Here is a 19,845-nt window from a genome sequence, read left to right on the forward strand (position 1 = left end):
CCCGACCCCGGCGGACCCTGCGTTCTCTAACACATGGCAGAGCCCCCGACGCCGGCAGACCCTGCGTTCTCTGTGAGTGTGGCCAGGGCTACTGGGGGTGTTCCCAGAGGTGTACACCTACCTGTGTGAAGGAAACCTTTCCCGCAACTCAGAAATAATTAAATCTTCCACAAGGTGATCCGTTTCTGTCACAAGATCTGCGGCTGATGTTTTTGTTGAGACACGTTTTTCCTCAGTCAGGGCTTTTCTGATGATCTGAAATAAAAGTACAGGATTTGGGTTAAACATGCAAACATCCTCCTCCCAGGCAAAGGACTTCTCCACTCCTTTGAGTCCCCTCTGCATTCACCTGCGATGGGGAGGGGGCAGCGGGTGTGGCTCTGTGGGTCACTGACTTCTTCCATCACTGACCTCAGAGCTAGGATCACAGCCTAGGCTCTCTGGGCTTCCAGTGAGCCTTAATGACTCCACCATTATTCTTTAGAAGAATAATTATTTCTCCATTACTTGAAATGATTTGAAATGATTTTGTCCTACCTGTGAAACAGTTTCTCTCTGAGTAAAAGAAAAACACAGGGGTTTTGAAAAGAGCATGAAACTTCCTCTGTAAGAACTGCCCAAAACAAGATCGCGTTACACACCTGTGCCCCGTATAATCCCATGAATTCAAATTTAGGAGATTTCAGTGTAAAGTAAAAGCTTATTTTCCCTAATTCACTTTATCCCATGAGATGGGACATGCCCTCGAATCCGATTGTGAATGTTCCCACCAAGAGACCCGGGAGAGCTAAACTGTTTCAGGAACCATGGCCAGCTCTCACTGCGGCTCGCGGCTGGAGCAGCATCAGCTGTCTCAGAGTTCACGCAAGGATGCACGGGGCTGAGCTTCAACACAGGCTTCACAGCTGTGCAAGCTGCCAACACACTGGCCTAAACCCACCACAGCTAAACACGGGCGCGAGGACTGGGATGGCCCCAAGAACCCCAGGAAAACCCACAGGAAGGGATACAGAGTAGCTAATCAGTCCCTGGACAACTCCAGAGGGACCCGTTCTGGTCAGTCCAGGCCTTTCTTCTCCTTTTTGTGTGTTTTATTTTAGAGACCAGGTCTCTCTCTGTCACCCAGGCCGAAGTGTGGTGCCACAATCACAGCTTACAGCAACCTCAAACCCCAGGGCTCAAGTGATCCTCCCATCTCAGCCTCCCCAGTAGCTAGGACTACAGGCATATGGTACTGCACCCAGCTAACTTTTTATTTTTTTAAGAGACGGGGTCTTGCTATGTTAGCCAGGAAGGTCTCAAACTCCTGGGCTCGAGATCCTCCCACCTCTGCCTCCAAGCGTGCTGGGATGACAGGCGCAAGCCACGGCGCCCAGCTCTTGCCCATTTCTGTCTGTCTTAACAACTTGGTGTCTTCCTCATCATGATGACAAAGTCAGGGCACCTAAAAACAAACTTAGAGAGCCTTCTTCCAAAAGCAGCTACATCCGCAAATCCTGTATTTCTCTCAAAAGACCATCCATTGGCCAGGTACCCAGACGTGACATCCATCACGGCTTCTGATAAGCACACACCAAGAACCTGCTAATGCCAGGCCCTCTGCTGCCAGAAGCAGCACATGGGGAATTCTACAGAACAGGCAGGAGTCCCCGAAACTCAGCCTCCCACATGCTCCTCCCCGCCGGGCCACACGGGGCCGCCTGCTCTTCTCACTGCCTGCATCCCAGAGCTGGCCCATCCCATACTGAGCCGAGGCAGTTTTTGTTTTAATCTTGGTGGCAAAAATAACAGATATAGAAAATTCAGAATGTGATAGGTCATACCAAAAGAAAAGCATACAGTGTCCACACAGTCATGTCCACTGGGTAGCCTAATACCCCAGGACTTCATATTCCTGTGACACCCTCCAGCTCCCACCACCCAGGCCCTGCCTCTGGCCAGGGTTTGCCGGTTCCTGCTCATCGCCGCCAGGTCAGTTTTCTCAAACCACCAATTTGCACACAGCACTCTCAACAAATCAAGCTCCACAGGCCTTGTCTGTGAACCTCACACTGCTCACAGTGGCTCCCGTAGCACCTGCCCACGGCCCAGGACCCTCAACCCCGAGCTGGCCAGACAGGCCTTCGACACAAAGTTTGTCTCACGTGTGGCCACGGTGATTCTGGGCATGTGTGTGTCTCTGTTGTGTACCTGTGTGTGTTCATGTGGTGTGGGGGGAGTCAGGGTGTGTGTGTCTCCGTGTGTATCTCTGGGGGTGTGTGTGTTGCTGTAGTGTGAGAGGATGCAGGGTGTGTCTCTACATCTCTGGTGTGTATGTATCAGTGTGGTGTGGGAAGATGCAGGGTGTGTGTGTCTCTGTGTGTTATCTCTGGGGGTGTATGGATTTCTGGCTGTGTGTGTGTGTTGGTGTGGTGTGGGGTTGTGGGGAGTGTGTACATAGAGCTGGGGTGAGAAAGGCGCCCTAACAGGGGACACAGCCCCAGAGAAGATATGGCAGCAGTGCCTCTGGGATCTCGAGGAAGGGCAGACTGTGCTGCACAGATCTGATTGGGGTCTGAGAGCTGCTTTTCTGGCAAGCTCTATGGTGACCCTGATGCAGGGGTGCTCAATTGAGTAGCATGCAGCTAGAGCAGGTTCTCAAACTCCCACATGAAGACGGCCACTAGGAGACCAGAATGTTCCATCTCCGCAGGTGGGGTAGGCAGGTGAGGGTGGGTTTTGAACCAGCATCCCCAGTGAGTCCAGGACCTCCCCACCCCGGACCACCACCTGAGAAGACAGTGGCTTGACTTCATACTTGTGGCATCCCCACATGGGGAGCAGCCGCAAAGCTACCTGCAAGCGTGGGTGGTATTCCCACCGTCCACCCTTGCTGCCTCTATGCAGCAGCTGGAAGGGGAATTTTCAGACACCAATTACATCTCATCACTTTACTGCAGAAAATGATCCAATGGCTTCCCGCTGCTCACAGAATACACCCCAAACTCCAGGGCCCTTGGGAAACTCCAAACCCCAGGGCCAGCCCTTCACAGCTCACCTGACAGGTCAGCCCCAAGTTGCTCTCCTGCTGCGCTCTGGGGCTTTCTCACCGATCCTAACCAAATCTGTTTCTGCCCCAGGGACTTCCTGTTTTCTGATCCTTCTACAACTTATCCTATCCCATCTGAAACCCTAACCCATCTGAAACCGTCCTTCCTGTTGGTTTGGTTGTTGACTGTCTCTCCCAGGCAGGAGCGCGCCAGGGCAGAGTTCTTTCTGCTTCCCTTCTGTACCCCGAGCATCAGGAATGCTCCCTGGCATTCCGCAGATACACACACAGCAGGTACACAGAGTTCTTTGAAAGAATGAATAAAACACACATTGGGCTGCTTTAATAGACTGCAACATTTTTCCAAACTGGAACACTAGTGTCTATGTGAGTGCTGCCCACCCAGGTCCTTCTGTCTGGCTGGTTTTCTAGTTGCCCTGTTGAGAAGATCCAGTGCCTTCATCCACCAGTCCCACGTCCTGCGGCTAGACCAGATCTGCTTCCTGCACCCAGACCCACTCTCCCGGCACAGCCAGGCGCACTTCCTGAAGCACTCACGGTGACCATGCGTCTCCGCAGCAGAGCACTTGGTGGCGCCCTGTCACTATGCGGATAAAGCATACAATAGCTTCCAGATTTGCCCTTGCAGCAGACACCATTTGACCCCAAACGTCCAGTCTCCCCTTCTTCCTTTTGGAACAGAACCCCCAAGTTGGAGCAAGCACAGAGCCGCCTCGCAATCTGCATGCCATGCCTCCCGTGCAGATATGTGTGGCCTCAGCACCACGTTCTGCCCAGAGGATGGGACTGGAAGCAAGACCTGCAACTTCCGAGTCACATCCTCAAAAGGACACTGCCTTGCACTTCCTCGTGTCCCATTCCCCCTGGCCACAGGCTACCAAGTAGTTGTGGTGCTGCCCGTGCAGGAAGAGAACACCTCAGAGCAACAAGGGAGGACAAAGCTGGGTCCCTGGGTGACTTCTTGGGGCAGACCGCCCCACCCCATACCTCTTACTAACTAGACTTCCCCTGCTCCTGTTACTGGCCTCGGTGAAGAAACCAAACTATCAGCCCCGCAGCTGTGGGCCTTTCCCGACTCCTTTCTCAGCTCCCCTCTCCTCCCCTCTGAGCTCTGAGAGGGCCACGGCCCTGCCACATGGAATCTTTAACCCTGGAGTCTCCTGATGGAACCGGCACTGCCGGCCTCAGCCAGCCCACTGTCCTCCTCCTTTATGACTCAGTTCAAACATCACCTTCCACATGAGGAGTCTCCAGCTTCTGCGGGCAGAGAGGGCCACTCACCCGACTGTGACTACAGCACTCACACAGGCCACCAACTGGCAGCCACAGCACTTAGCACCCCATGTGTCTGCTCAACCAGCCTGGGTAAGGGACCCTGCCCCTCTGTCTCTGTCCACCTCCCACAGGCCATGGCGCACGCTGTGTGGGGGCTGCCTCATGGGGGTCTCCAGGAACACCTGCTAAGTGAATGCAGAGTCCTTGGCTGCTGCACACTGAGCTCACAGTGAACTAAATACTAGAGGACTTTTTAATATGTACTCTTGTGTCACCTTATCTAAGCTCACTGGTATCTATGCACTCAGTTTTCCACATTCAAAACATACACAGCTGCGTGTGTGGAGGAGGCGGGTGCTGAGGGCCCTCGGGGCAGCTTGGAGAAGTCTGCTGCAATCTGGGTGTGTCTGCCAGGAAAACAGGACCGAGTCATGGGTTACAGAGGGAAGAGGGGATTCAGAGGCCGGATGCTGTGTTGTGTTATGCTCTGTTATTTTTCTCTTGGGACAGGGTCTCTCTCTGTTGCCCCAGCTAGAGTGCAGTAGCGCAATCTTGGCTCACTGTAGTCTTGACCTCCTGAACTCAAGCAATCCTCCCGCCTCAGCCTCCCCAGTAGCTGCAACTACAAGCATGCGCCACCACGCCCGGATCATTTTTATTTTTATTTTGTAGAGGTGAGGTCTCGCTATGTTGCCAAGGCTGGTCTCAAACTCCTGACTCAAGTGATCCTCCCGCCTCGGCCTCCCAAAGTGCTGGGATTAAGACGTGAGCCACTACACCCAGCCTTCATAATCTTTTAAGATATTAACTGTTTTCTGTTTTTATTCATATTTATTATTGCGGTTTCTCTGATGACTTTCTTTGTGAGTGTATTACAGGGAAGGCCATGAGGCTCGAACCTGCCTGTGCCTCCTAGCAGCAGGGCAGGTGACCCTGTGGCCAGCCACTCCCACTAGACCTGGCCTCACAATTGGGTGGCTGTCTTGCGTCAGGTGTGCAAGGCCCTTCACACCCAGCCAGGGTGGCACACCCCATGCCAGGCTCAAGCCCCCTCAGGTGTCCTCCCTCCTGCACCTCCATGTTTTTGGACACGATGTCTCCCTTGTGCCTGCAATGACATGCCTGGCCACCTCCTGCCTGTCTGTGCCCTCAGCCTCCATCTACTCCAGCACAGCTCCTCCAGGAGGCTGCCCGTCCACCCACTGCCCTGGCTGAGGCCCCTCTTCCTGGGTCAGCTACTGCACAGCCCACTGTACTTGGTCACTGCCCTGTCCCCTCCACTGGACCGTGCACTCCTCCAGGTTGGGAGCTCCGCATTTCATCCCAGTAGCTCTAGGAACTACCCTCACCCCGGGCAGGGAGCTGATGCCAGTGACAGGCACCCATATGCACCAGAAAGGGTTCTATCAGATGTACTCAGGGGCCTTGCACGCATGGGGGCTGCGCGAAGTAGCTTCCTTCAGTCACCAACAGACAATGACACTAAGCTAACTTAAAAAAACTCAGAAATCCTGTCCTGTAGCTCTTCATGAAGAAGACGTATATGAAAAATTCCCTTCTAGGATGTAATTCTTGTTTTCAGCAGTTTCATCACATCAGTGGGAGTAGAGAGGGATAAAGTACACTCTACAATCAGATAGCTCTGAATTCAAACTCTATATGGGTTCTCATGGCCTTTGTTTCCTCTTCTGTAATAACAGTGTATCTAACACATTGGGTTGTTTTAAGAATCACATGAGGTATTGTATGAAAAGGTCTTGGTACACAAACTGATTTATTTACACACAGAAACTCACCAGTATCAGTTGTGAGAACATGTATCTGAGAAAATCTAATGACTTTCTAAGCTAATTTTTGTATTTTTACAAAAAATAAGAACCTACCGTACATACAATGTACAAGTTGCAAATGGGATGCTAAAATACTAGGTTAAGAAAAGTTTAGCCGGGCGCGGTGGCTCAAGCCTGTAATCCCAGCACTTTGGGAGGCCGAGACGGGCGGATCACGAGGTCAGGAGATCGAGACCATCCTGGCTAACACGGTGAAACCCCGTCTCTACTAAAAAATACAAAAAAACTAGCCGGGCGAGGTGGTGGGCGCCTGTAGTCCCAGCTACTCCGGAGGCTGAGGCAGGAGAATAGCGTGAACCCAGGAGGCGGAGCTTGCAGTGAGCTGAGATCCGGCCACTGCACTCCAGCCTGGGCGACAGAGCGAGACTCCGTCTCAAAAAAAAAAAAGTTTAATTCACAAACTGTCCTATGCTAACAGAAAAGGTGATGAAAAGTACTGTATTTCTAAAATCAGTGAGACTCAAGCCGCCCTGCCCTTTGGCCAGGATCACATCCACAGGGCGGGGGAGAATGTGGGGTTGCCAGGTAAGTTCCTGATGAACCCCTTTACCACGGCTGTTTTCCCTCAGTCTTAGAAAGATGTTAAATACTCTCCACCAGCAATAAGTTAGGTATCCTGGTTTTTAATTAATGTTTTTCAGCTACTCGCTAACTAAGCATGCACCTCACAGACCCCCGTGGCTCGGGTCTCTCCTTCCAGTAGCATTCCGTTCACGTATAACATATAAAATATGGGCCTGAAGCCACTGAAGCCTGAATTTCAAATCTAAAAGGAAAGGTCACCATCAACTCCAGCTTCAGAGATATCCTAGACCACATATTCATGGAGGTGTCCAAATCTTTCCTGTCTCACCCCATCTTGGTCTTGTGCTCCTGTCCCCATCTGACCTTTATGCCTGCCACTGCAGGGCAGCTGGCATGTGCTCTGGAACCCAGGCCCTGTACGTCACCCACAGGGCAGCACGCTGGAGCCTTGCCAGAGTGCGGTTTCAATAGACAACGTGTCTTTCCCTCTGTCAGGTCAGGAAGATGTGGCCACTGGAGGTGTGTGCCTGACAACACGCCCCACGTTTACGCTTCCAGATTTACTGCAACACCAGTGAATGTGTTGTGATGGTTAATTTTATGTGTCAACTTGACTGAGCTATGGGGAGCGCAGATATTTGGTGAAACACTGTTCTGAGCTGGGCGTGGTAGCTCATGCCTGTAATCCCAGCACTGGAAGGCCGAGGAGGCAGATCACCTGAGGTCAGGAGTTCAAGGCCAGCCTGGGCAACATGGGGAAACCCCGTCTCTACTAAAAATACAAACATTTTTAGCTGGGTGTGCTGGCGCACGCCTGTAATCCCAGCTATCAGGAGGCTGAGGTAGGAGAATCGCTTGAGCCCAGGAAGTGGAGGTTGCAGTGAGCCAAGATTACACCACTGCACTCCATCCTGGGAGACAGAGCAAGACTCCATCTCAAAAAAAAAAAAAAATTGTTCTGGGTGTTTCTGCAAGGGCATCGGCATCTTAATCAGGAAAGTAGATCCCCCTCCTTCCTGTGCACAGGCCTTATCCAATCAGCTGAGGGCCCAAACAGAATGAAGCCCTATGGCCTTGGAACTGGAACATGAGCCGTCTCCCCGCGTCTCCAGCTGCCGGCCCACCCTGCAGACTGGACCCACCCACCTCCTGCCAGTCCTGTTTCTCTGAATAACCTGATTCATGTGACAATCAATAAAACTACCAGTTCTTCAGGCACCCAGGTAATAACATGCCTCGCACGTGGTGTCATGTGGTACATGTGGTCAGCAGTTCAGTTGTTGACGCATCACAAATCTCTGCACAACCTCAACCCTGGGAGGAAGAGGAGGAGCCGGTCCAAGCAGACATGGCTCCCAGGCCAGCCCACCTCAGGTTCTCGAATCCTCAACGCCTCCTTTAGTCTTGTGGCTATATTTCTCCTCACCTTGATATCTAGTCGCCCTCCGCCCTGACAAGGCACTGGCACCTTCCATACCAATACCAGCAGCCACCGGCCACCCACATGCCAGCTGCATTCCCTGAGTTGCAGGGCCCATGGCCTGTGGCCCCTGCCTCCTCCAGTGGCTTTCCCCCTATCTCCCCACCATTCTGCGGCTCGTCCCCCTCCCACCATTCCTTGAAAGAGGGTGTTTGCAAGCCCTCGGACCTGCCTTCAGCAGCTGAGCGTCCTGGAGATGGGCTCCACCTCACGCCCTGCCCAACTCCTTGGCCTGAGCTCACACTGACAGAATGCTTCCTCTGCCCTGTGCTGTTCTGAGCAGTTCACATGTACATTGACTCCACACCGTAACTGTGAGGGCAGCAAAAATTATTCTCCTCATGTTAAGATGAGGAAACAGAGGCACAAAGAAATGGAGAAAGTTGTCCAAGGCCCCGCAGCTGTAAGGTACAGGAAAGGGGATCCCGGCACCACAGTCCAAGTCCACCATCGCTAAACAGAGCCGACCCCACGGCTGTAGCCATCACGATTACTTCCTAATCCCTCTCCAGCTCACATTTCTCTCAAAAGCAATGAGAGCCAGCCAGCTGCATGAGCCAGAAACCCAGAAGTCCTTTATTCCTACGTCTCCCTCAATGTACGACTCATCATCAAGTCCACCCCAACTCACAGACAGCAAGGGCCCCACCCCATCAGTTCGAGCAGGAGACCCACCTGCAGCTCTGCCCTCCTCACAGGGCCCCCAAGTCCTGACCTCCTCTCTCCCACCTCAAACGTCAGCGGAGGCGCTTTGCTTGCAGGTCCTCAGTGCTGTGTTGAGTTTCGCCCTTTCTGCTCTTCATCTTCTCTATTGGCCCCGACCCGTCGTCTTCCCTCTCCCCTCCCCAAGTCCATCGCCTAACTTTCCTAGCTGACTCCTGCTTTTCTTTCTAAAGACACACTCAGCTGGGACTTCTTCCAGGAAGGTGTCCACATCCCAGGCACTGGGATGGCCTCCCAGTCCCCCTGCACACTGCAGTGACCAGCGCCTGGCCAGGTCGCACCTCTTCCATCTCTCACATGAGAGGTGAGCCCAGGGGCAGGGCGCCAGTCTGCAGAAGGCCTCCTGCCATGTTCATAGCAGGCTGGGGCAGAGCTGGGACAGCAGACACAGGATCCTGAGACTGGCTCAGCCTAGAGACCAGGGCCTTCCCTCACCTCCCACAGAAAAGAGAAGATGCAAACCAGGCTCCAGGCTCCAGTCCCCACTGGGCCCAGGAGAAGGCAGGCAGAGAGGGAGGGGGCTGGACTCCTGAACTCCCGAACTCCCTTCTCCTCCATGTCTCAACTCCCCATGCCTGAGCTCCTGCCTTCCTTCACCCCTGAAGCTTGGGGAGGGTGGGGCCTGTATCTCACTAGCAGCCTCTCCATGCTCTGGCTGAGTGATTGCATCCACCCTCCTGCCCCACACTCCAAAGACAGTCATCTCCCAAAGGCAGTACTTCATTTGGGTGAGCAAGTGACTAGCTCAGGGCCACAGAGTCCAGGACTCACTCTCCCCGTGGAGAGGAGCCCTCTATCAGCCTCTCCTTAAGGGGGCACAGGTGGGACCTCCCTGGCACCGTGGAGTGCCAAGGGCTGGGATGAGGCTGCCCAGCGGCAGGGGCAGTGCCTTCTGCCCTCCCCCTTCTTCTCAGACAGCTTTTGTTAGCAAAACAGGTAGGAAATGACAGGGACCTCTCAGACAGGGTGAGGAGCAGTGGGCCTTGGACCCTTGGAGAGCATGTGCTGGCCCACGCCCCACCAAAGGGGCAGCTGCCACTCTGTGCGTGCCAGCTGCTGTCACAGGAATTCTGTCTCTGCTGATGTTTGAAACGTTGGAGAGTTTTCGAATTTCTCACGTAGGCTGACCCCACCCTGCAGAGCTAAGCAAATGCTGTAGGCGTGGACCAGGGGAGGTAGTGGCTGGAGGCCATCACCAGCACCTCCGCTCCACCGCCTGCCTCCTCTTCCTCCAGTGACGGGTGCGCTCAGCCCAGGCAGGAAGAGCAGGGAAGTTTTTTCTGGAGAAATGAACCACTTCAGAAATGACCTCCACAAACTGGCATTCGTGAGGCTCCCAAGGAGGAAAACGGGAGTCGGACCCGGGCTCACCCAATGGCAAAGCCCATCAGTGGCCAAGCCGGTTCTCCTCCTGTCCGGGACATGGCCCTAAATACCATCTCCAGGAACATGACTTCCGCACTGCATCTCTGCCATCAGCTTGGGTGCAAATCCAACATCTCCACTTAGTGAAACCCTGTCTCTACAAAAAACTTAAAAATACATATTATCCAGGCATGGCGATGCCTTCCTGTAGTCCCAGCTACTCAGGAGGCTGACGTGGGAGAATCACTGGAGCCCAGGAGGTGGAAGCTGTGATTGCACCACTACACTCCAGCCAGGGAAACAAAGTGAGACTGTCTCAAAAAACTAAAATAAGAAACCTACTGGCAATTCGAGCTTAACCCACGCAGAAGAGAACACTCGACTCTCAGCTCCAAACCTGTTCCTCCTGCAGTTTTGCCATCTCGGGAAGTGGCAAATCCATTCAAACAGCTTTTCAGGCCTAAACCCTTGAAGTCATCCTTGGCTCTCTCTTCCTCTCACACCCTACATCCAACCCAGAGGCAAATCCACTCACCTAAGCCTTCAAAGCAAATCTTTTTCACCACCTTCTTCGCTGCACCCCAGTCAAATCCACACTCATTTCTCACGTGGCTTCCTATCAGATACCTGACTCTGGTCCCCCTAGTGTCCCTCACAAGACCTCATGCAGCAGCCAGGGTGGTCCCCTATATATGGTCCTAAAAAGCCCCACGCAAGACTCTGCCCCAAACCTCCCCTCACACTCAAGAGTAAAAAGGCTATGGCCGGGCGCAGTGGCTCAAGCCTGTAATCCCAGCACTTTGGGAGGCCGAGACGGGCGGATCACGAGGTCAGGAGATTGAGACCATCCTGGCTAACACGGTGAAACCCCGTCTCTACTAAAAAATACAAAAAACTAGCCGGGCGAGGTGGCGGCGCCTGTAGTCCCAGCTACTCGGGAGGCTGAGGCAGGAGAATGGCGGGAACCCGGGAGGCGGAGCTTGCAGTGAGCTGAGATCCGGCCACTGCAGTCCAGCTCGGGCGACAGAGCAAGACTCCGTCTCAAAAAAATAAAAAAATAAAAAAAAAAGAGTAAAAAGGCTAAAGACCTTTCCTGAGTTGTTCAATGATTCTTTGTTGGATGAATAAATTTATAATCATTGCTTTATTACCATCATTTTAAAAGCAAATAATATCAAACAAGCCAGTAAATGGCTGTGCACAGTGGCTCACGTCTGTAATCCCAGCACTTTGGGAGGCCAAGGCAGGTGATCACCTGAGGTCAGGAGTTCGAGACCAGCCTGGCCAACAAGGTGAAACCCCATCTCGACTAAAAATACAGAAGTTAGCCGGGCATGGTGGCGCATGCCTGTAACCCCAGCTACTCGGGAGGCTGAGGCAGGGGAATTGCTCGAGCCCAGGAGGCAGAGGCTGCAGTGAGCTAACATCGTGCCACTGCACTACAGCCTAGGTGACACAGTGACACTCTGTCTCAAAAAAAAAAAAGCCAATAAACATGTGCATTTAAGTTCATTAATTATCTAAGAAATGCAAATTAAAATCACAATAAAATATCACCTCAAGCCCATCAGAATGGCTACAATATAAAAGATCATACCACATGCTGTGGAAGACATGGGGAAATGGGAACGCTCACACACTGCTGGGTGGAGCGTAACTTGGTACATCCTCTTTAAAGAACTACTTGGCAGAATTTACATTCCCAGTGACACAGCAATTCTACTCCTACTATTAATAAATCCCCAACAGAAATGCATACACACATAGTCAAAAGACATGTGCAAGAAAGTTCACAGCAACATTATCCGTATTAACTCCAAACTGGACATTATCCAGTTTGCTCAAGAGTTGAATGAGGCCGGGCGCAGTGGCTCGTGCCTGTAATCCCAGCACTTTGGGAGGCCAAGGCAGGTGGATCATTTGAGGTCAGGAGTTCTAGATTAGCCTGGCCAATATGGTGAAACCCCGTCTCTACCAAAAATACAAAAAAGAGCCAGGTGTGGTGGTGCATGCCTGCAGACCCAGCTATTCAGGAGGCTACGGCAGGAGAATCGGTTGAACCCGGGAGGCAGAGGTTTTTGGTGAGCCAAGATCATGCCACTGCACACCAGCCTGAGCAAGAGAGCTAGATGTCATCTCAAAAAATAAATAAACAAAAATAAATAACAAACGAATAAAACAGTTGAAGGAATAGTGATGTACTCACATAATAAAATACCATGCAGCGGAACTTCCCATAGTGCCACTCCAGACTGGCAGCATCAATGTCAGCTGGGAATGTTAGAAATGCGCATTCTGGGCCAGGCGCAGTGGCTCAAGCCTGTCATCCCAGCACTTTGGGAGGCCGAGATGGGCGGATCACGAGGTCAGGAGATCAAGACCATCTTGGCTAACATGGTGAAACCCCGTCTCTACTAAAAAAAAAATACAAAAAAAAAAAAAAAAAACTAGCTGGGCGAGGTGGCCGGCGCCTGTAGTCCCAGCTACACAGGCTGGGGCAAGAGAATGGCGTAAACCCGGGAGGTGGAGCTTGTAGTGAGCTGAGATCCGGCCACTGCACTCCAGCCTGGGTGACAGAGCGAGACTCCACCTCAAAAAAAAAAAAAAAAAAAAAAAAGAAATGTACATTCTGGTGCCCACTCCAGACCTAGTGAATGAGAAACCCTGCGGTGGGACCCCATTTGTCTTAATGAGCCCTCTTGGGCTTCCAACACAGCCAAAGCTGGAGAAGCACTGCTCCACAGCAGCGACCCAAGGAGTGTGACCACATCAAGGAGATCGTCAGAAGTTCTGCTGGGAAGATGGATGGCTCACAATAGGTACACAGAAAACTAGACAAATGCAAAGCAAAACAAAATTTTCTTTAACTTTAAGGAAAATACAAGTTGCATTAGAAAGAAAGGAATACACTGCCGGGCTGAACCATGAGTCACATTTGCATGGCCGTCCGAACATGGACACCCATGGAACCACACGGCCAGGGCAGCTGCACGGCGCAACACTGAATAATTCTGTCAACAATGAACAACTCAAGAAAGCATGACAGAAGCGTATTACTTAGAAATGGGTGTAACTCTCAGAAAATTGAAAACAGGGACTCTGGACACAGGACAAGGGGTGGGGAGCACGGGCCAGGTGCTGCTGTCCTTCATCATGTGCTTTCAGTGTTACATCACTCATGAAATTCCCGGTGTGAACAACCAGCAAAAAGGAAAATCACAATCAAAACAACAGTGTGTTGGTAAAGCCAGATGGACAAGTGGGGACACGGGTCCAGAGCCCACCAATGTGCCTTCTGCCCTGAGGAGCCAGAGGTAGACAGAAGAATATTCACATGCCAAGGAGGCGTGTGTAGAGGCTACACCACCAGGCAAGGATAAATAAAGTTGTGAGGACTGCCAGCTGAGCAGGACCAGGTGGGACACGGGAAAGACAGGGAAGGCCACCTGAGAAGGGGTCTGTGAAGAAAGGGGCTCAGGAGCCCGGCTCTGGGGACACGGAATGGCTTGCATTCTCCATAGGCCAGAAGAAAGGCAAGAAAATGCAATGTGTGTTTTGCAAACACCAACCAGAGCAACCAGATCTGGCCGGACATGGGGACAACAGGCCCACTTCGCAAGGCCGGGCCTCGGGAAGCATAACCTGCAAGGGTGTGCAAGGCCGACTAGAGAAGGGGAAGTCTGCGGTTCTGAGGTGCAGTGCTGGGTTTTTCTTTTTCTGCTTTGTCCTGAGATTTTGTTACAAGTAAACAGAGATGAATTTCCGGTGAAGCTAATGACCCTTAAGCGTCAAGGCCCCCACTTGCCTGCAAGGGACCCCAACAAAGTGTTCACAAAGCCGTACACAAACCCCTTTTCTAATGGGCAAAAGTCAGCTGTTTTGACTGTAGATCTAACTTTGTGCCTTTCCACTTGAACTGTCCCTCCATCAGACTTTGCATAGGTGGCACTGGCGTGGATACAGCCAGTGTGGGCTAAAGGTAAGCTGGGTAGATGCACTAACTTTGCTTCAATAGGGTTTGCAGTTACGTTTCTCTGTACGTTACCGAGAGCCATCCAGTGTACAAAGGACTTCCAGACATACTCCCCTGTCCATCACGCCGACCGACCTGGCATGGTGACAAACATACAGGACCAGAGGACACAGGCACCAGCACTGAGAATGTGTGGATCACAGAAATAAACCAGATTTCGGCCGGGCGCGGTGGCTCAAGCCTGTAATCCCAGCACTTTGGGAGGCCGAGACGGGCGGATCACGAGGTCAGGAGATCGAGACCACCCTGGCTAATACGGTGAAACCCCGTCTCTACTAAAGAATACAAAAAACTAGCCGGGCGACGAGGTGGGCGCCTGTAGTCCCAGCTACTTGGGAGGCGGAGGCAGGAGAATGGCATAAACCCGGGAGGTGGAGCTTGCAGTGAGCTGAGAACTGGCCACTGCACTCCAGCCTGGGTGACAGCAAGACTCCGTCTCAAAAAAAAAAAAAAAAAAAAAAAAAAAGAAATAAACCAGATTTCAACTGCACAGAGGCAGAAGCAAGTCTGTGAAAAACAGACTCACAACTAATGTATAAAAAAATTCATAGAAGGTTTTCAATGTGATGGCATCCTACAAATTTATATGGCCAATTGTTACCAATAACAAGTTTGAAGCCTAAATTTTCTAAATTATCAGTAATAAATTTCAATCAGCCAAGCAACAGGAAACACTGAATTTATCTTTCTATTCTCCCCATATAAAATATTACAAAATCATTGTCATTCAAAAGATGAAAACGGTATGAAGCCAGAAAAAGGGCAAAAGGTGTTACAGAAATATGAGAAGCGATGAAAGAATTGTTGTTTTTGTATATTTTGTGATATTTGCAGTATTTCTCAGCATCTTAAAAATTTATAGATGTGATGGTTTTTTGTTGTTTTTTTTTTTTTGAGACGGAGTCTCGCTCTGTCGCCCAGGCTGGAGTGCAGTGGCCGGATCTCAACTCACTGAAAGCTCCGCCTCCCAGGTTTACGCCATTCTCCTGCCTCAGCCTCCTGAGTAGCTGGGACTACAGGCACCCGCCACTTCACCCGGCTAGTTTTTTGTATTTTTTTAGTAGAGACGGGGGTTTCACCGTGTTAGCCAGGATGGTCTCGATCTCCTGACCTTGTGATCCACCCGTCTCGGCCTCTCAAAGTGCTGGGATTATAGGCTTGAGCCACCGCGCCCGGCCGTGATGGTTCTTAAATAACTTTTATATCTAAGTTTGAATTTGCAATTTTGTATTTTTTTTTGAAACACAGTTTCGCTCTTATCACCCAGGCTGGAGTGCAGTGGCACAATCTAGGCTCACTGCATCTTCCACATCCCAGGTTCTAGGGATTCTCCTGCCTCAGCCTCCTTAGTAGCAGGGATTACAAGTGCGTGCCACCATGCTTGAATGCTTTTTGTAATTTTAGTAGAGACCGGGTTTCACCATGTTGGCCAGGCTGGTCTCAAACTCCCGACCTCAGGTGATCCACACGGCTCGGCCTCCCAAAGTGCTAGGGTTACCGGCGTGAGCCACCACGCCTGGCAAATTTTGTATTTTCTTAAAGAAGGCCCCCTAAATTGTCTAAGTTTCTGGCCCAACAAAAGCTGGTGCAACCCCACGGGGGGATTTGAAAGGCAGAGCTGTCTACAATACTTCTGCGCTCACATCACATAAAAGATGACAACCATCCACATCAGTGAATACAGTCATCTGCAGTTGGGGTGGGGCTGTGCTCACTCCCTACCCAAAAGCCCAACAGCCAGGGAGGAGGCTTCTGTCACAATGTGGGCGGCTGGAACTAGGAGGGCAGGGATGATCCCCAGGGTCGCTGAAGGAAGAGCAGCACAGAGGCAGGGAGGAGCAGGTGAGGGAATCAGGAGCCTGGAACAGGGAAGCCTGCCAGGATTGGGGCAGAGGGGAAATGGAAGCAGCTTCTCCAGGGCTGCCTTGAGCGGAACCAGTGTCTAAGAGAGAAAGGACAGTGCACCTGTATCTCTTGGAAGGTCTCTCCCTCGGCTCCCTCACCTTTCAGCATCTAGAACCCAGACTCCATCTCAGGGGTAGCTGAGAGCAGCGAACAACAGAGCGGTAGAAAGCTGGGTGCTGGTGAAGGGTGGGTATCTGGGGCCACTGAGACTTTGCCAACATGCTCTTCGCTAAGGAGAACTCCAAAAGGATCAGCACTCACGACCTTTACGCCCCAACCAGGCCATCTGGCTAAAGGATATGTTTTCTCCAGTCAGCACCCGATTGCATTAGAAGACAATCTGTCCCTTTTTACACAGGTTCCCATGAGTTTGTGTGGCTTGTTTGTCCCAGCGCAGACCTTCAGGCCATTCCCCCAGCACTGCCCTGAGGCAGGAAGCATCAGCATAATGCTGAGGGGAGCCCCGGCGGCCCGGGTTTCCTGACCAGACTCCTAATGGCAGCATCTTTATTTCAACCCTCTGCCACATTTTAAAAAAGCTTTTTTTGTTGTTGGCAAGTTGCAAAGACATAAAGTATCTCTTAAGTTAAAAGTCACAGGAGCCTTAGAACTGTTTCTGCTCTATTGCAAGCTCCTTATGCACATTTGTTAAATAATAACATAAAAGTTTAACATCTTCTGTTTCTTCAAGGATCTAAATTTGAAAACCACAGAACCTCCTAATCTAGCTCGCCAGGGTTTACACAGCAATGTCTGAATCCTAAGCTGGCTTTTCACTGCCTCAAGGAAGAACTTTTAGGAACCTAAAAGTTTCTAAATATCTGGCTGATGCTTGCTCTGGAAGGAAAGCTGGAAGGAAGAGAACCCGTGTTCACGCACGTAGCAGACCTGCTTTCCAGGAAGACCGCTTGCACTGAAGCTACCAGCTTCATCTGCCTTGCAGGAAGGTTTAGGGTCCTCCTTAAAGGAGGAAAAGGTCAAAGGGTGGAGTTTCACAACACTTTTAAATTCATTCATTCTTTACAGTCTGAGGCTTGGGTCCTTAAAACCACAAAGGGAAGGAACACCCTTCAACAAAAAATGTGTCTACTTAGTATTGCAGATTAATTTTTAAACAGGATTAGAGGATTTGCACCAAGGTAAAGCACTATCCATTTCATGACGACTCACATCAAATTTAAGATTGGTAACAGTCCGATTTTACCATCTAGGAAAACTGGTAGAGCATTTTCGGACTGTCAGACCTCAAAAAAAAAAAAAAAAATTCGTTTGCATAAAAAAAGGGCCATCTCGGCAACAACACCCCTCCTGTCTCTCAAATCCCCGAAAACAATCACTTTTTCTTTTTTTGAGAGGGAGTTTCGCTATTGTTGCCCAGGCTGGTGTGCAATGGCGCGATCTCAGCTCACTGCAACCTCCACCTCCCAGGTTCAAGTGATTCTCCTGCCTCAGCCTCCCAAATAGCTAGGACTAAGGAGCGCGCCACTATGACCAGCTAATTTTGTATTTTCAGTAGAGACGAGGTTTCACCATGTTGGTCAGGCTGGTCTCAAACATCTGACCTTAGGTGATCCACCCGCCTCGGCCTCACAAAGTGCTGGGATAACAGGCGTGAGCCACCGCGCCCAGCCCACAATCACATCCTAAGAGGCAAACATGGAGTAAGCCATCTTACAGTCCTGGGAGAACCAACACTCGCCTGCCTACCAGTACTGACGGTGTGTCAGGCACTGCTGAAGGTACTGAGGAGAGTGGAAGGAACAACCACAAAAATGAAAAAGAGAAGAGAGGAACTGCACTCCATTTTAAACCCTGCTCGCTGGTTTTCGGTAGCTCTGCGGCCCGGTTTTCATCCTTCCGGGCAGTGTAACAAGTTCCTCCTGAACTCCTGAGTCCGTGCCCGTCGTGGAGTGGAGCCACTTTCAAGGTGTGGGTCAGAGTAAGTTTGGGTTGAGGATGCTGCAGCCAGGACAATCAAACGGCAGCCCAGCCAGATCAGATCCCCACGCGGCTGGGGCTTAGCCCCGGGCTTCCTCCCGCGAGCTGAATCCATTCATAGGTCCTTAAAAATCAACGGCCCTGTACCCTAGCCCTGAGAGATTTCTACATCCTGACCACTCACTCAAACGCAAAGGTCACGTTAGCCGCTCAACTCCAAAGCAGAGGGGCTCGCCGCCAGGGCTCCGGGGGCTGGAGAAGGGCGCGGGAGGTGTGTCCAGGACACCAGCACAAAGGCTCCTTTCACCGCGCCGCTCCCCGCGCCCTCGGGTGCGGACTCCGGGCGCCCGCCGGCTGCGCGCCAGGACCCCGCCACTCCGGGCGGCTCCCAAGGCCCACGCGCTTCTGCTCCGCCCGGAGTTCCGAGCCGGGCCGCGGCGCTCACCTGTCCCGCCCGCAGCGCCAGCTGCACAGCCGCCTGGAAGCACTCCTCCCAGGGGCCGGCCGCCGGCGCCGCCTGGTCCTCGCCGCTCGGCTTCATCGCGGCCTCGCCGGGCCCCTCCACCTCCAGCCCCCCTCGGCGGGACTCCGGCTCCCACCGGATCCCGCCGTCCCGCCGCCAGGCTCCAGACTCCCTCTGCCTGCTCCCGCAGCTCTGCGCCTAGTCCGCCGCCCGTCCCACACCTGCGCTGGCGGGAAGGGCAGCCAGCGGGCCGCGGGAGCCGCGCGTCCTGCTTTCCGCTCCCCGCCCTCCGCCCCGCCCCGTGCCGAGCCAGGCCCAGCTCCCTGCCCCGCTCCCCGCCCAGCTCCCTGCTCCCGCGCCCGGCCCCGCCCTGCACTGCCCGCCCCGCCCGTCGCAGAGCCCGCCCCCGCCCCCCCCCCCCCGGCCCCGCCCCGCACCCGCTGCTGCTCCTGGCCTCGCCCCGCCCCGTCCTGCACCGCCCCTCCCGCTCCCCTCTGCGCCCCACACCTGGCCCCGCCCCTCTGGGCTAGCCTGAACACACATCAGCGCCAAGCCTCGTCCCTCTTCGCTCCGCGCTTCAGCTTCAGCCCCGCCCCCCTGGTGCCGCGTCACCCTCCGTGCTCGGGGCGGACCCAACCCTGCTCCGCCGTGCCCCGCCCCGCTGCGCGCGGAGTGGGCTCCAAGTCCAACTTCTCTGAGCCTCGAGCCCGGTCTCCCTCAAGTTGCGCCCGGCCCGTGTCCAAGCCCCGCCCCACCGCCGCGCGCTGAGACAGGCGCCACCCCCGGCTGGTGCTGAGGTCTGTCCTGCCGCGGAGGGCGGCCTGGGCCGCCGCGGAGCTGGGAGGGAGGGGCTGGGAGCGGCGGTGTTGGGGGTCCGGGGCAGCTACTGTCTGGGTGGACCCGTGCGGTGCGGTGCGGTGCCGGCCTAGCCCTGGAGGTGCCGGGGGCGCGTCCAGCCCGTCCATCCCCTTGCCCGTGACGCCAGGCGTCCCGTCCTGGTCTGTGGCCGGCTTCGGGCTCGAGCGCCTGGGGCGGCCGGGCCAGCACCTTCCGACCGGTCGCTTTTTGTTCGCGGAGGCCGCTGGGCGCCAGGCGTCGTTCTAGGCCTCGCAGGAGCTCAGACCGCCGAGCGCGCAAGGCCGCAGTGTTCCCGCAGGCGGCCGCCCCGCGCCAGAGGTTTGGGTACAAACAAGCTCTCCTCCGCTAACCCCAAACACTGCGAGGACAGCGGCTGGGCTT

The 19,845-nt window shown here is 53.2% G+C and overlaps 1 protein-coding gene across 2 annotated transcripts in view; it reads right to left on the reverse strand.

Annotated features, from left to right (window-relative positions):
* Nucleotides 1-18,926, reverse strand: part of IMPA2 (inositol monophosphatase 2) — a 50,564-nt gene extending 31,638 nt beyond the window's left edge. Inside the window, exons 1-2 of one of the 2 annotated variants that reach the window (XM_023228536.2) lie at nucleotides 18,589-18,926; nucleotides 122-255 (exon numbers count right to left, since the gene is read on the reverse strand). In XM_023228536.2, the coding sequence (XP_023084304.1) occupies nucleotides 122-255; nucleotides 18,589-18,684 (230 nt within the window). In that variant the 5' untranslated portion in view covers nucleotides 18,685-18,926. Of the gene's footprint in view, nucleotides 1-121; nucleotides 256-12,473; nucleotides 12,607-18,588 lie in introns of those variants that run through there. The other variant, XM_023228537.2, reaches the window with a different exon arrangement.
* Nucleotides 18,927-19,845: the final 919 nt, after the last annotated feature.

This window comes from Piliocolobus tephrosceles, chromosome 18 (assembly GCF_002776525.5).
Source record: "Piliocolobus tephrosceles isolate RC106 chromosome 18, ASM277652v3, whole genome shotgun sequence".
In the NCBI taxonomy this organism is placed as follows: domain Eukaryota; kingdom Metazoa; phylum Chordata; class Mammalia; order Primates; family Cercopithecidae; genus Piliocolobus; species Piliocolobus tephrosceles.